The sequence below is a fragment of the Uloborus diversus genome, chromosome 1 (assembly GCF_026930045.1).
Source record: "Uloborus diversus isolate 005 chromosome 1, Udiv.v.3.1, whole genome shotgun sequence".
Classification (NCBI taxonomy): domain Eukaryota; kingdom Metazoa; phylum Arthropoda; class Arachnida; order Araneae; family Uloboridae; genus Uloborus; species Uloborus diversus.
In genome coordinates, this window is record NC_072731.1 from 35883779 (window position 1) to 35900026 (window position 16248).

General features: G+C 32.8%; 1 protein-coding gene across 1 annotated transcript in view; it reads right to left on the reverse strand.

Annotated features, from left to right (window-relative positions):
- Window positions 1-14077, reverse strand: part of LOC129234351 (uncharacterized) — a 51842-nt gene extending 37765 nt beyond the window's left edge. The window contains exon 1 of the mRNA XM_054868344.1: window positions 14026-14077. Coding sequence (XP_054724319.1) covers window positions 14026-14077 — 52 coding nt within the window. The remainder of the gene's footprint in view (window positions 1-14025) is intronic.
- Between the last annotated feature and the right edge of the window lie 2171 nt (window positions 14078-16248).

Genomic DNA, 16248 nt, shown 5'->3' on the forward strand with positions numbered 1-16248 from the left:
TTACTCGATAAAAATAAAAGGATCCAAAATGGCTGAAGTGATTGACCGCTTAAATGACGGAATGCCATTTTCGAAGAACTAATTCATTATCGAAATTTCTGTTCGGAACGAAACGTTGGAACAACGGTTTCCAGGTAAAACCGTGTGTTTTCGTTTCATTATCAATGGAAGGAAATTTAGAAAACTTTGAGTCGCTATGGGCAACACTTAAAGCTTGTCACGCAAGATTATTCCATCTTCAGTGTTTCGTGAATGATAAGATTTCGAAGATTTTCGCTGAAAAGAAGCGATAAATTACGATAGTAGGCACAGTCGACTCTTAGACTGAAACGGGATTAATTACACTGTGTGACAAAATTTTACTTTTTTTCTATAATAATGAGAAAAATTGCTGATTTATGTTAAGTTGGGCCAGCTAAAAATAAATATATCAGCTAAATTATTGTAACACGTAACATTTTGAAGATATGACAAATTTAATTTCCATAAAGCGCTAAAAACTGAAATTTTTGAATCTAGTCTAAACATGTTTATCTACTTATATTTTGAATCTTAATGCAAATATCATTATAATATACGCTTATACATACATTGTGAGGAGAAATAGTACAGGTTTTTTATCATTGAGTAGAAAAATAAGCCACATCTTATGAGAGAAAATAATGAAAAATTAACTTTTCCTTCTGAGTTAGAAACCCAGCATTTTTGTATTCCATTTTCCTTGATAACGTTCTTCTATATACGTTTAATATCTTGATGAAGTGTTCACCTTGCTCATCACTCACCATTGCAAGCTTAGGAGGGAAAAAATCGAAGTGAGGATGCAAGAAATGTTTTTTTCAAAGAAATTCTGCATCCCATCGTTTCAAAATTTTGTAAAACGTTTTTTACTAAAAATTTGGCATTTTTAGTTTTATGACTGACTAAAAATCATCGACCTGCCTCCTTTAGAGACAAAACCAAGCTGCTAGTTCTTTTTGGGTTGAGATTTTCATCATGGTCATTGTTCTTTATAAGCGTTCTTATTTGTGGGTCGAGAAAAATGCCTTATTTTAATTTAGCATTACTCAATTTGGAAAAAGTACTTTTCAAATACAAAAAACCTTCGCCATTTTTATACATAGTTTGACAAAATTTTTCGTCAAATCGAGTTTCATATGTAATTGTTGAAAAATCGTTTTTTTTCCCTTGCGAAATAAGAGGTAAATTTTAAAAAATAATGTTGTCTTTTCAGAAACTTGCAGCAATTCTATTTGAAATAAAATATTCTATTAAATAATGGCTGTTGCAGATGCTATTTTTTACATTTTGTACTAATAGGATGTTTTATGCTTCTAAATATTGAAATTTAAATGGAATTAAATTATTTTTACCACATTATAAGCGAGTGTGAGGGAAAATGTCATAGAGGCTATAACTAAGAAACGGGACGTGTTAGACATCCATATCATTTGGCAGTTTTGGTTACAATTGTGTGAGTAACACAATACACGTGATAGTTTTCATGTTAGAAAAATCGTGTCACACAGTTGTGGTGCCCGATTTCGACCTTTTGCCTCACACGCCTGAAAAAGGATCTCATAAAATAGAGAATTAGAAGTAAACACATTCACAAAATTGCTCTTTTCGGCGGGAAAGTTTCCCACCGCTTGTTTTGGAGTAAACGACACTTGGATTTCGCTATGACGCCCGCATTGGGTCAAAAGGGGTTAGCTTCTTTCGGAGATTTCAAGCATTTTCCCGTCCCCGAGTTACAGCTGCAGGATATAACTCCTGAAATTCTGATAGTTCAGAGCCCATAAAATAGAAGACTTGGAAATAACAAAATTCCAATCTGACACTTTGCGACACTCCATATTCCATAAAACATAGGGTTTTCCTGGAAGCTGGCTCTTCAGATGTTTGAACTATGATCCTCAGAGAATGTGTCCCGATCAGGGAACGCATCCCTCGGTATGAAACGGGGAGTTGGGATTTTTCATGGGAGAGGAGATAGAGATTTTTGTACACAAGAGCTTTTTTTCGAATTCTGTGATCTCTCCCAGGCGTTTAGTCCGGAGTCAAGATGGAAACGTGCTCCCGCGAGTGCCTTTGGATGACTTAATGGATAAAGGACCGAAAATCTTGGTACGCACTATTACAGCTCCCAAATTCCTTTTCCCATCTCTTAACTGCTAATGAATCGTAGAAACATAAATTTGGAGAGCAGTCTTTGAAATGTCTACCTTTAAAAGCTATTAATTTTAAATTTAGATGAAGGAGTGAAATTAGCGAATTATTATTCTATGTATATTAGTGTCTTAGTGTTATAAATGAAATGTTTAAAGTGATAATTTATGGTTCCAACTATTATTTCTTCTATATTCTACAGTCCGAAGGTCCCCAAAATCAAAACACAACACATTGTACTTACTTCACCATGAGGTACCGGCCCAACACAGTGAAGAATAATCAAACGAAAGAACAAACTTCTATGTATTATTCATTTTACTGATTAAAGATCGCTTAATCCTTTGAAGACCATAAGCTTTGCGACAGAGTATGGAAATTTGCTATGCTTTCTGAAAAAAAAACACGGTATATTTGTGGAAAGCAATAACTTTTTTCTTTTCGTAAATATGAATATTATGATGTCTCAACAATTTAGGGAAAAATAAAATGATTTTTTTTTTCATTCGATCATTGTGCCCAACAGGGAGGAGGGGGGAGTCATCGCGCAGACTATACCATGTTTGGGGATTGTTTATGGTTTTTTTTTGTTTTTTTTTTTTTTTTTTTTTGGGCGGGCTTGTCGCTATTGAAGGCTTTTTTGGTATTTGGGAAGCGATATTGCAGAAATCAATACATACTCAGAATTTTACTCCGGAGGGAGAGTTCAATGAAATTTGCATGCACTCAAATTCGAGTTTTCTTATGCATAAGAATAGAAAAAATATAAGTGAAAAAAAAGGACATTTTCATTTTTGACTTGTCTTATTCATTTAGGGGAGGGTCCCGACTTACGCCATCGCGTCATTGCTCTTGCGGGGGGGGGGGGGACCACTACATTCGATAAGCATAAAATTAATCTTGAACTTTGAGGACACTTATGACCAAAGTGCCTCAAATAAGGATTAAAAAATATTTTTTTAATTGAAAACATAAAGAAAAGAAAGAATCTACCATATTCAGTGAAAACATCTGAGCATATTTGGGAAAAAGGGCTACCTTCAATTATAAATTACTCAAACAAAGGACAATAACAGCCAAAACAAATTATCATGAAATACCAAAACAAATGTTAATCAAAATAAATTAATAATGGCGAAAAACCTTAGTGAAGCGATAAGTAAGTGAAACATCTTAAAAACTAACTTTAAAATGTAATAATATTAATTATAATAAATTAAAATGACTAAATGCAAAGTTCTAATGACTACTGAAGAAATACTAATAACTAAAAGAGGAATCTGATGATCAAAATGAAATCCTTTTTTTTTTATCTCAGCAACTAAAAGTATTAACCAAAACAAAGAGAGAAAATAGTAATTGTAAAAGGATAAATAGAGAGTTATTTTGTATTGAGTGATCGTATAATCTCAAAGAAATATTTTAATGACTCAGGACGAAATTCTAAGTACTAAAGGAACATTTCTAATTAACATGAAAATATTTGTAACTAATAAGACAAATAACCTTAATTTTTAGGGGGAAACACTAACAGAGAAAAAATATATATAATGATTGAATTCTGAATCCCAATGACTAAAAAAAATGTTCCGAGAGTGTGAAAAGTCCTAATGAACAGAGAAAATCCTAAGAATTAAGAAAATGTTGTTAAGGAGAAGGTAAAATTAGTGATGATACGGGGAGAGTTCCAATATTAATGAAAAAAAATACTCCTCCAAGATTTTTAAAAAAAATAAACAATAAAATTAAAATTTTCGCTCAGCACATGTACAATCAGCAATAACGCTCGTCTCTGGAGTTTAAAAAATCCTACACCTAAAGGTTTTCAATACTGGAAGTTTTAGAATGCAGTAGAGTGCACATCGTGTAATGAAAATGAGCAAAACTAATGCTCCAAAAGTGATAAAAGATTAAATCCTAATGACTTAACAAAGAGTCCGAATGTTTAAGGGAGAAATGTTTTTTCTACATTAATTTGGAGCGTTTTCACGGTCGTGAACACACAAAAGTCCAAAACATGGATGAAATTACTTTTTTTTTTCAATTCAAATTTTTAAAATCGAGCTTCAAGTTGCAACATCTGACCTTTCAGACAACTTATATACCAAGTTAATTATCTGTAAGGGGAATAGCTTCACTGTCCAGCGCACAAACCCACAGAGGGGTATTGCCTCCAGAAGAGTGAAAATTTCAAACTAGTTTTGGCCAGGATTTTCAGTCAAATACTCTACCGTGATTCGTATGTTTAATTGGAATAAAATTAAACACGAAAATTGCTTTGCAAATATTTACAAGAGAGAAACAATGCAAGGTAGAAAGTGAAAAGTGAAGTTTAACATAAAAAGAGATAAAATATAATTATAATTGTTTCAGTTGAGACATAAAAGTTGCGAACGTACTTATTTATCTGAAAGCGAGATTGAAGTTAAGAAAAATGAAGCAAGTTTTTGCTTTTTAAGAGAGGGGGAAAAGAAGCATACTCCATTGCTTGGCAAGACTAAAAAGAAAGAAAATGTTGAAACTTTTGGTTTTCGAAAGAGTGATGACCAAAAAAAAAATCCTTTTAATTAACATAAAAACGGTATCAACTTTATTCTCTCAAGCTGTTAGGTATAATGTGCTTCAGTAGTTTCTAACCATTAATATTTTTTTCATTAGAACTGATTAAGTTCAAGCACACAATTTCCCAACATACGGATGTACAGAAGTGGAAGACTCACACAAATCATAGTGTTGAATTACAACAAAAATATCCTATTTCGAATCTGGATATGTAAAAGAAAGTAGTAAATGAAGTAATAAAGACTTTTATATAAAGCTTTTTTTAATGGGTTTTTTTTACCGGAATGCTCTAATAAAGTTCAAGCGCATAATTTTTCTAAAAGATGGGTGTACAAAAGTAGGAGAATCACACAAATCATAGAGATGAATTACAACAAAATAATTCCTATTTTGAATCTGGTTAAATTTAAAAAATCATCAACTTAAGTAACTTTATGTAATTTTTTAAAGGCTTTTCAATGGTTTATTAAAAATAAATTTGCCTTTTAGATCATGATTTACATATGCTTCAAATTCGCCTACTGATTTCGATTTTTTTTTTTTTTTTTTTTTGCAAAACATTAAAACCAAAAAATGAAAAATCGGAGTGAAGTGTCTTGTATGAGATGTGAAATGTTTTGTCTCAAGCGGATTATCAACTCAAAAGCTTTTTGAGTGACAGATTGATAGACAGGAGGACATATGTACGTAAATTTTCAACGTTACAAAACTCGACCTTCAAATTTTAGTTTTTTAATATTCACTGAGTTAATTTTACTTTTCTTTCATTTCTTTATTACAAATTTCTTTCTTTGACTTTTTTTATTTTTTAACAACTGTATCTTTACTAGGGATTATGTCTTCCTTAATGCTTTTAATAATCCATTTTAGTATTTTTTTCTCATTTTGAACTTCAACTGGAAAACAAACAGTAGACTAAAAAAGAAGTAGTTGTAATTAAAAAATTGTGTTTTTAAAAGAACATTGCTTTATATTTTTAAAAAAGGATTAAAAACGAATAATGAATGCGTTATTTTAGCGATGACTGAGAAAAAAAGAAAATGATTATTTCACAGAATTATTCCTAAGTTGAAGAATTATTCCAAACAAAAAAATTGCTCCGATTCATCATTTAAAAGAAAAAAATAAACCGCATCTTGAAATATTTTTTTTCTTTATTCATATAAAGTTTTCTTTATTCATATAAAGGAAGTGAATTAAATAAAAGGAAATTAATTAAATAAAAGGAAATTAATTAAATAAAATTAAAAAAGAAAGAAATTTTAAACAAACTATTTAAAATATGTGTAAAGGAAAATGATAAAGAATGTGCATTTTGGAAATGTGTGTGTGTGTGTGAATTTTTAATTTCTTATTTAAACTACGGTAGTTATTTAAATAGTTAAAGTCAGTTCAATCGGAGAGGGGATGCTTTTCATGTCTTAATTAAAATAATTAATGAAATAAAAATGTTTTAAAGTACCATATTTTTAAAATATCTAAAACGTATAAAGGAATTTTTCTAAACTTCATGCAGATTTAAAGCCCTATACGGATTCAGAACTTCTTATAAATTGTCTGGAAAGTTTGTGATTGTGAATTTTTAATAGCTATACCGAAATACGTGTAAGCTTTAAAGGGAAAAACCTGGGGCGCATGCAACAGAGAGAATGATGCATTTGTAATTGAACTCACCATTTTATCGCTCTGCAAATGGTGTCAACTGATGCGTAAGTTTTCTCACACTTATAAGCTATTCTTTACACTTATGTAGTCACCCCATGTTTTTCTTTTTAAAGCTTACAAGTATTTTGGTAGCTTTTAAAAATCATACAGACAGATTTTCCAGACAATCTAAATTTGTATTGGACTTTAAATTTACTCGAAGCTTGGAGAAATGATTTTACTTTTTAGTTCATTTAAAAGAAAATGCTACATTAAATCCCTTTTATTTCATTTATTTACAGAATTAATGTAAGTGAGTGAATTAGCTCTTTCATTACATTTACTGCAGGGGTTCACACCGCCCCCGTCGAGAGCGATGGCGCTCCCCCTCCCAAATACAACATAGCTAACGAACTCCCCCTCCCCAAAAAAAAAGACAAACTAACCCTCAAAATACCCCCTAAGCATTTCAATGGTGTCGTCTGCTCCAAGACCCCCCTTTGTTGCCACCCCTGTGTGACATGAGTATTTTATTACACACTTCAAAAGTTGCAAACCAAACTTCCGAAAACCCGCTACTTTATTATACTCTCGATTATCTGCGGAATTGAGTGGCGCAGGTACCACGAATAACGCGAAAAAAGGTTTAAAATGAAGGGTAAAGAAGATAAAAATTGCCTTTTGCTAAAAAAAAAAAATTATTGTATTGTGCATAAAACGTGATGCAGTGAAAATACGTGCGGTATTAAAAATTAAGCGGCCGATGTATACGGCCGATAACTACAGCCATGGAAAAAATGATAAGGACAAGAAAAAAGTTGCCAGTTCTAGGTGCCACTTGGTGGGAAAAGTATGCAAACATTTTCATGATAAGAATACATGAAACAAAATATTTTCAAACAAACTTTGCTTAAAATTTTCAAAAAATAATTAAAACGTATGAATTTTTAAGGTTTTACCAGTTTGCCACTTGGAAAAAATTATTAGGACACACATTTATTTTGAGACCGGGAACAAAAATTTGTATATTTAGTCATATCATATGATCATTTACAATAACTCAAAACTGTTAGGCAGTAAAATTGCTCACTCTTTTTCTCGTTCTTCATCAGACCGAACAGCACACAACTCTCTTAATGTGAAAAGGGACAAATTAGTGATTCCAAAAAATGTAGAATGAGTGGACGTGAAATTGCAAGGAAGGTGAACAGATCTAAAACAGTAATTGTTACTTTTTTTGAAGAATCCAAAAGCGTATGGCATGAAAAATTGTGCAGGCAAGCATCCCACAAGCGGATTAGATGATTTTCACCATTACTGCCATTATTTGCGAAACGAAACCTTTTCTTTCCAAACGACAATTCGGAGGCGGTTTTGTGATGGTTTTGGGCTGGTTTTGCAGTTGATGGGGAGCTGAGAATGTATTACTTTAAGCACCCATTATTACAGGTGTTGATTATTTGTTGCAACAAGACAAAGCTGGTTGCCATGTGTTCTTGTGCATCAGTTCATGGTTCGAGACTAATTCAGTGAAAATTCTGGACTGACCCTCAAGAAGCCTTTATTTAAACCCCGTAGAGAATCTGTGGGGCGTTTTAACTAGAAAAGTGTCTAAAGATGAGGCACAATATGCAAATAAAGACAAACAGAAGCCATTCATTGAGTTGGCGTATAAAACATCTTTACTAATAATAAAGCTGAATGTTTGGATATCTGTCGAGATGTCTGTGACACGCATAGCACCTAGACCGTTCGACCGATTTTCATGAAATTTGCACAGAATTAGTTTGTAGCATGGAAGTGTGCACCTCGAAGCGATTTTTTGAAAATTCGACTTCGCTCTTTTTCTGTTCCAATTTTAAGAACATTTTACCGAGCAAATTATCATAACGTGGAAGAGTAAATTAGCAAATTATCATAACATGGAACTGTAACATGGGCGAGCAAATTAACATAGCAAATTGGCGAGATATTCGTCATCCATTATTTGTAAATATACAGGCAAACCAAATCACAAATCATCTTTTAATTTTCTACTACAGGCAAAGTCGTGCGTGTACCGCTAGTTTCTAAATAAACTTTAACTGAATTTTCTGAGCCAACGACTAGACGATTAATGAGGGTAATTGAAAAAAAAAGTGATTTTGTAGAATATTATTTTTTTTCGGGACATATTTGTTAATGTCCTTATATTTTTCCCCCATGTTTCACCTAATACTTTTGTGTTAAATTGTGATTTAACAATTATATTGTAATTTAATTTCATACTAACAGGTTTCTAATGTTTCCTGTTTACGAGTAGTAAATTATGTTTGATTTTGTTTGCAGTTGATAATTACTTTCATACATAACACTCATTTTTCAACGTGCCCTTATAATTTTTTCCACGGCTGTTTAATTAAAACTGTAGCACTGCCTGTAAAAAATACATGGAAGAGCTAAAACAGTATCGCTAATTATTGCAAATGGATTACACACCTATGGCAGCAAAGCGTGCAAACAGATTAACTGCAACAGATGAAACTAGTAGTTGCACCAAAAGACAGGGGAGACAAGGAGAACTTTTTCGAGAACAGTTCGGACACTCGTTTACGCGACTAAGTAGTGCAGATTTTAGTAAATGCAGTAGATCTAAAAATCAATAAGAGAGCTGATCAAAAAATCAAGTTTCAACGTGTCAGATTTCGGTCACCTTTGAAGTGTTGATGTCATTGGAAGGGAGGAGGGAGAAAAAAATAGGGAATGTCTAAAAATAGATTTTGCACTTATTAAATCATTTGTGCATTTATCATTCTCATTTTATCATCGCTGAATTTTTTTTTTTTTTTTTAGTGTGAAAGACCGCGAAGAAGCCGGCCGCGGTTAATCGAGAGTTTACTGTATCTAAATGAGATTTACTGTCCGAAACAAAACCCAAGCGATGATATAATTATCAAAGGTTGTAAATAATAACATAGATCTTAAATAAAAAATTGAAAATCTCATGCAACAAATCACGTTAAATATGCGCGCAGTTAATGTATATTTCTCTTATAAATGCAGTTAAATACGATGTGCATAATTAAATACCTCAATTGTATAAAATAAATAAACTTACAATGGCGAAGTGCCAGGGACGACCATTAATCATCGCAGAAGGCGAAAACAAAGAAGCTCGGTTGAATAGAGAGCAATTTCTTGTTAAAAAACAAAGCTTAAAGCATGATTAGAATAATAAAAGAACGCAAAAAAGAAGCGAACAACAATAGAAAAGTTTCTAAAAGTTCATCGTTGAAAAAGGCATGTTATCACACAAAACAAAGAAAAAAAAAGCACATAAAATATTTCAAATTCAAAAAAACATAAAAACTACATTTTTTATCATTTATCGTGCACTTTTTAGGATTTTTTTAAAGAACATTTTCACTCACCAATTGTGCAAGAAACATTGTATTTTGGTAACATATTGTACCCTGACAAACGTACTAACTTGATTTAAATTCTAAGTTTAATGCTATTTCTTGCTACAAAACTCGCACTAAGTTAGCTTACATAACAGGTGCGTGATGGCGTAAAAACGATACAATAATCAATAGTGAGAAATCATTCAAATTTCATAATTTAGAAGGGAAATTTTTGAACTTTAAGAATGCATTATGAATTTAGACAACAAAAGCTAACCAGTAAACATCACATCATAATGTTTCTGAGCCTGTTGTAATATTTGAGGCTAAATCACATGAAACTAAAATTGCGTAATACCTTATTTTTTCTCCAAAGCTTATTATTTTGGGGGGGGGGGTGTCTCTTTCTTTGCAGGGGGAGCAATATATTATAAAGAGCCACCTCGTGGCAGTAACTCAATTCTGATAAAAAGTACAGATATGACGTTTGTGCTTAGCATGGCAGTATGCCTAACAGTTTGAACACTTGATCAAGTTGCATAATAACAGTGGTGTCCACCACAAGAGGGGGGGGGGGGTCATGACGCACCAACGAAATTTTTAGACGAAGGGTTTTCAAAGATATTTTTCTTTTCTTGGGGTGAGCTTTTACTCTTGGGTGGAGTCTTCATGGTATCTAGGGCGTGTGCCATTTCTCTAGGGGGTGGGGGGCAGCCCTGATTGTATATCTGTGTCTGAAAAAAGGAGTTAAATCCAAAACTCGATTTTCCCCAATGTTAAATTCAATGTTTTCACAATTGTTTCTCACAAATGCTTTCAAAGGAAAAGAAATTGCAGCTTAATATACAAATTCCAACTGTAATTAATGCTTCCATTACATACTAAGTTCCTAAAACTAGATATGTTTTAACACATAACAATGTTGTTGTTGTTTAAATTCGCTGCAGCAACATTGCACTGAATACAGGGTTACCTATCACCCCCCCCCCCACACCGCCTCCCAAAAAAAGGGCGTCGGCACACCTTTCTCAAATGCTACGGATAATTCCCAACATTAGAGCCTTCCCAAAAATGAAAAAATATCCCTTAAAACAACCCTGAAAATTCAAACTTCACTTTCTGTGCCATTGCCCCCCTCCCCTCCTAAGGAATAGACGAAACACGATGTTTTACTAAACATAGCGCAACAGTCACCAAACAAGCATTTCAATTAGAAAAATGTATCCTTCGGCGAAAATGCAAACTTTGTGGCTAACAGCATTCTAGTTTATTACGTAGCTGTGATTATTATATTGTGAGGCTCTGAGAGGTTGAGCTCCGACTCTGAAAATGTTTACCTCTGTTTCGGAAAAAAGGAAGGGGTAATTGGAGCTTTGAGTTGAGAAACTTACTTAGTAGTTTTTCAAAATATTCCAATTAAAATCCGAGCCAACACGTCCATTTTTTACTAAACTCCCTTAAAACAGGTTAACATAATCAAGGTCAAAGCTCAACTAACCAGAGCTTCACTATACTGCCTTGGGCCAGATAAACGGCAGTATCTACAGAAGTGAGTTTTCGAGGTCTTTTAAGAAACGCGTTTTGAATAAACCCGCTTAAAACGAGGGTCTACTGTATTCTTACGTCAATCGATTTGTCTTAACCTTGGGAGTATCACTTAACACTTGACAGCATTCAAAACTCACCATATCAACAACCAGTGGCCATATTCTCAGTTCGGGATTGTGTCACACGCTACCTACATGAGACATAGAGTGTGACAAATGCACTTACCGTTTTCACTGCCTGAATTCATTGTTTACCAAAAGCCTAACCAATGCGATTTTTATCTACAACATGTTGCATTTGTTTTTGTCGTGATTCAGAGGACTGAGTTTCGGAACGTGTACTTTTTTGGCGGGCTTTTTTTAGCTTTGCGAGAAAGATTTGACTGACGACGATTAAAAAAATCGCGTCGTCATGAGCTATACAGGCTGTTTATATAGTTGTGGTTGAGTTACGTTTGCGCATTTTTGCTAAAGGCCAAGCAAATGTAGCTTTAAGCCGAGTTAGATCCCTAGAGGGACTAATAATCAGTAGTTTAGACCACCGCAAGTTACTTAATAATCTTACGATAAATAATAATCACGATATTATAATTAATAATCACGATATAAACTCTCTCAATAAAATCACAAGATTGCGAAGTTTACCGTCTTATAATCGTAATAACTAAATCAATGAAAATTAAGTAAAAAAAGTACAAGCAACGATAAAATTAAAAATTTTCAAAAACCCCGACTGAGTCGCAACTGTAGAATGAAGAGGGAAAGTTGAAAATCCTTTTAAAAGCCTTATATTATTAAAAATCAATGTCAAGCATTTTATTTGCTATTTAATAGCAAACAACGATAAAATTTAAAATTTTAAAAAACCCCGACTGAACATCACCGTACTAGAGTCACGTAGCTCTAGTGCGGTGATGGACTGAATCGCAATTGTAGAATCAACAGGGAAAATTGAAAATCCTTTTAAAAGCTTTATATTATTAAAAATCAATGTCAAGTATTTTATTTGCCATTAAATGTAAACTGGCAACAGATAAAAATTTTAAATCAGTTGTGCTTTTAATTTTCTTGTCGGCCAACAATGAATTCGGTTATCAATCGCGTGAATAAAGGCTAAGCCGATATTAAAATCTGTTTTAAAAAAAACGTTATAATTCGAATTCTATGAAACATGCATGTTCTAAACACATTCTATCAGACGCGGAAAAAAAATCTCTTTATTTTGGTATTAAATTTTAAAATTTTAACTATATTTTCACTGCAAAAATCGCGAAAAACCTTTTAGAGGTTTTTAATTATATCTTCGTTAATTAATGTCATCCGAAGATGCAACCTAGCAAAGAACACTATCGATCAACTCTCCTTTTGAACTTTTTTTTTTTTTTTCAAAATCGGTCCATCCGTTTAGGTGCTAGAGTTTCACAGACAGACATACAGATACACAGATACATAGTTACACAGACACGTCAAACTTATAACCCCTTCCTTTGTGCGTCGGCGGTTAAAAATAAAAAATAATTCAAAAAACCTGACTGCGTAAAAACAAAAAATCTATTAAAAAAAAAAGAAAAGAAAATATATATAAGCCCAGTAGTTGAGAATGTTATTAAGTACAACTGAATAACTACACCATTGAAATAGTTTTACACAATCGATACACACAAAGGACAAATCACAAATTCAAAAGCGGAATAGAAAAATCAACAGTCGGGGCCCATTCCTTTTCCACGAATCAAGGAACCCCGTAAAATTTGAAGGGCCCCCGATTGTTGATCCTTCTATTCTGCTTTTGAATTTATGATTTGTCTTATGTGCGTGTATCGATTATAAAACTATTTCAATGGTGTATTTATTTAGTATTACTTAACATTCTAAATCATTGGACTTTTATATATATATAGATATATATAGATATACGCAGTCGGGTTTTTTGTTTTTATTTGATATATAACCGGACCAGTCTTGTTTAACTCCCCCCCCCCTGCATTTCTAATGTTATTTAGTTTGATTTGTTTCATTTAATCTGCTTGACGCATTTATTCGAGTATGTCAGCAATCTGTTTGGAACCGGTTGGTTGTTTAATGAGCGATCTTTTTTTAGCTTTGCGCACATTTTTTTCACACTATTACCCATCATTTTAGCTATAGTTTAAATGCAAGCGAGTTTTATCAATCGTTCTAACGCTATCGCATACACTAGTATCGTTTTTTACTCACTTTGTGGACAATCCCCGAATTTGCTTATCTGCTTTAACCGTGCCGCATATAAACAACCTTTACTCTGCTAGAGACCATGTAAAAATTTCTAGACTGCTGATTGGCTACCATGTGAAAACGTCATCGATCTCCTGTATAGTTTGTTTTGTACTGTCTAATTATTGTGCCATTTCGAATTAAGATTAAGTCGAAGAACGCAAATGTCTTCTCGACTTATTTGAAAGGAGGGGTTGAATTAAAAGCATTGAAACTTGACGAACAATCCAAAACTTCCGAGGAGCAAAATTTGTTCGATACGTTGGATGGGGGAAAACATGTCCCCCACATTTACGTTGACTGGCCAATCAGGAGTTCCAAAATGATTACTAGGTCCCTAGCTGAGTAAAGGTTGTTTATATGCAACCGTGCCACCCCAATTCCGTGGATAATCGGGAGTTGACTGCTCCTAACTTTTGAAGCTACGAGCTTCACATATAAGTCAAAAGAATTGAAACACTCCTTACCTGTTTCCACCACGGGGGGAGGAGTGACTGCTTTTGAGGCTGCACAGCCCATGTCTTTCCGAAGATGATAGCCTCTAAAAGGAGAGGACAAATAAGTATAAAAGTCAAAACACTGAACTTTCATTTCACGAAATCATGTCAGGAAGAAAACCATACATCAAGTAGAAATTTTGAAGTTTCAATCATGAAGAAACAAGATCCCTCCTATCCTCCTAATACGCAACATACTCAAAGAGTAGAAAACAGTTTTTATTTATTTTTCCATTTTAATCTGCGCTTTAAAACCAAAGGTTAAGATTTGATTCAGTACTAATTAAAAAAATTGTATTAATCATTGATGTTAACTGTTAAATTTGATGCGATATAATGAAGGAAGATACTTAATGTATTTCTTTGGACCTTAACGTTTTTTTTTTCCATTAAAAATCTCTTAAGTGTCAAGATACTAGAAATTTTGCTTACTTGTAATCAATCAAACCTTTAGTTGTAAATGTTAAATGGAAAAAGAAAAACGCTTAGAACTAAGAGTATACTCAAAGGGTACAGAACAGTTTTTATTTATTTATTTATATATACATTTTTTCAATCTGTGCTTAAAACCTCAAGATTAAAATTTGAATCAGTACTAACAAAAAAAGAAAAAAAAGTCGCATTAATTATTCATGCTAACTGTTAAACTTGATGTGATAAAATGAAGAAAGATACTTAATGTATTTCTTTAGGCCATACGAATTGTTTTCTATTTAAAATATCCTAAGGGCCAAGATACGACAAATTTTGCTTATTTGTAATCATGAAACTTTTAGTTGTAACTATGACATCAGATCACATAATCGTGTGTATGTAAAAGCACGAACTAATTACTACATACGCTTAAGAAAAATGCATTTTATTTCAGGCTTTATACATTTCAAAGGGATCGATTGCAATTAAGATAAGCTTGACTGGAAAAAAATTTTTTTTTCAAAGATAATAATGAAATTACAAAACAGTAAAAGGACTTTTTCGAAAGAAGTGCAGGCTTCCAAGGAGAGAAAAAAAACCTTTCAAATGCAGACTTCATTTGATTAATTTCCTCAGTGTTAGATTAAAAAATTGGTACATTTTATAAAAAGAGAAGAACAAAAATATCAAACTATCCCCCCCCCCCCCGTCTTTTTTTACGGACTAGAAAGAAAAAACGTTAGATTGAGATGAAATTAGTAAAGCATTAAAGTCACTAACATTTCACTGACGTTCTGAGAAGAGTTATTTTGGGAGATATTTTAACTACATGAGACAGAGGTATGCAAAATATATTGCAAAATACCGGATTATTTTGAGGACATCTTTTAGTTGTTATTCAACTCAATTCTTTTCAAGCTGTCAACAAACGGGCTTGTGTAATTTAAGCTTTCGATGTTTAGTTTTTTTTTACTGTTAATATCTTGTTTGGACACCTTAATTTACGTCTATCTATTACATAAAGTGCAGCACGACTCAACGCTTCATAGTTAAGAATGATGACTACAACTATTAATTTCACTTTGTCAAAACCAGATTCGGAACTCCAGCGCTCGAATACGCTACCTTGCGGTGATTTACAAAACTGCAAATGAAACTAAAACATTGCCACGTTGCGTTCCACGTGTGTCTGTTGACGTAAACACAGGCAGTTTGTTCTGAGTATTTATTAACGCAATCGATGTGTCTTAGTTTGCTTTCAGCCACAGAAATTAATTCGTCCCTTAGTAGCATTCTCGAGCTTCTCAAAATAATGTTAGTTTTCATTATTTCCTTAATAATTGGTGAAAGCGAAAATTCTGGATTAACAAACTTGGATAACGTTATACAAAATAAAAAAATTTTATTGTTTTGTATGAATTTGTAAGAATATGGGGATTTTTTTAATTTTAAATTAATTAAACTTACCATATTTTACAGCAGCATTTAGTTGGAATGGACAGTATGCAAAATATTTTCTTGAATATATTATCGTAGAACAAAATGAATAACCAAGAAAAAATTTACTTTATTCCTTTTATTCTCAGCTGAAAGGTTTCGCCAAATTTGTTTAGGGTTATAGTTTTAGTATAGTGCGAGCAAAGTAGCCTTGGTGAGATTTCGCGTTTTTAGTTGAACCATTTTTAATTTTTATCATGAGTGGAATAAAATAGTAGTAAGATTACAGAATTCGATAAGTGAAAAGAAATAATGGTCATTCAACTGAAAAGAAAACTACCA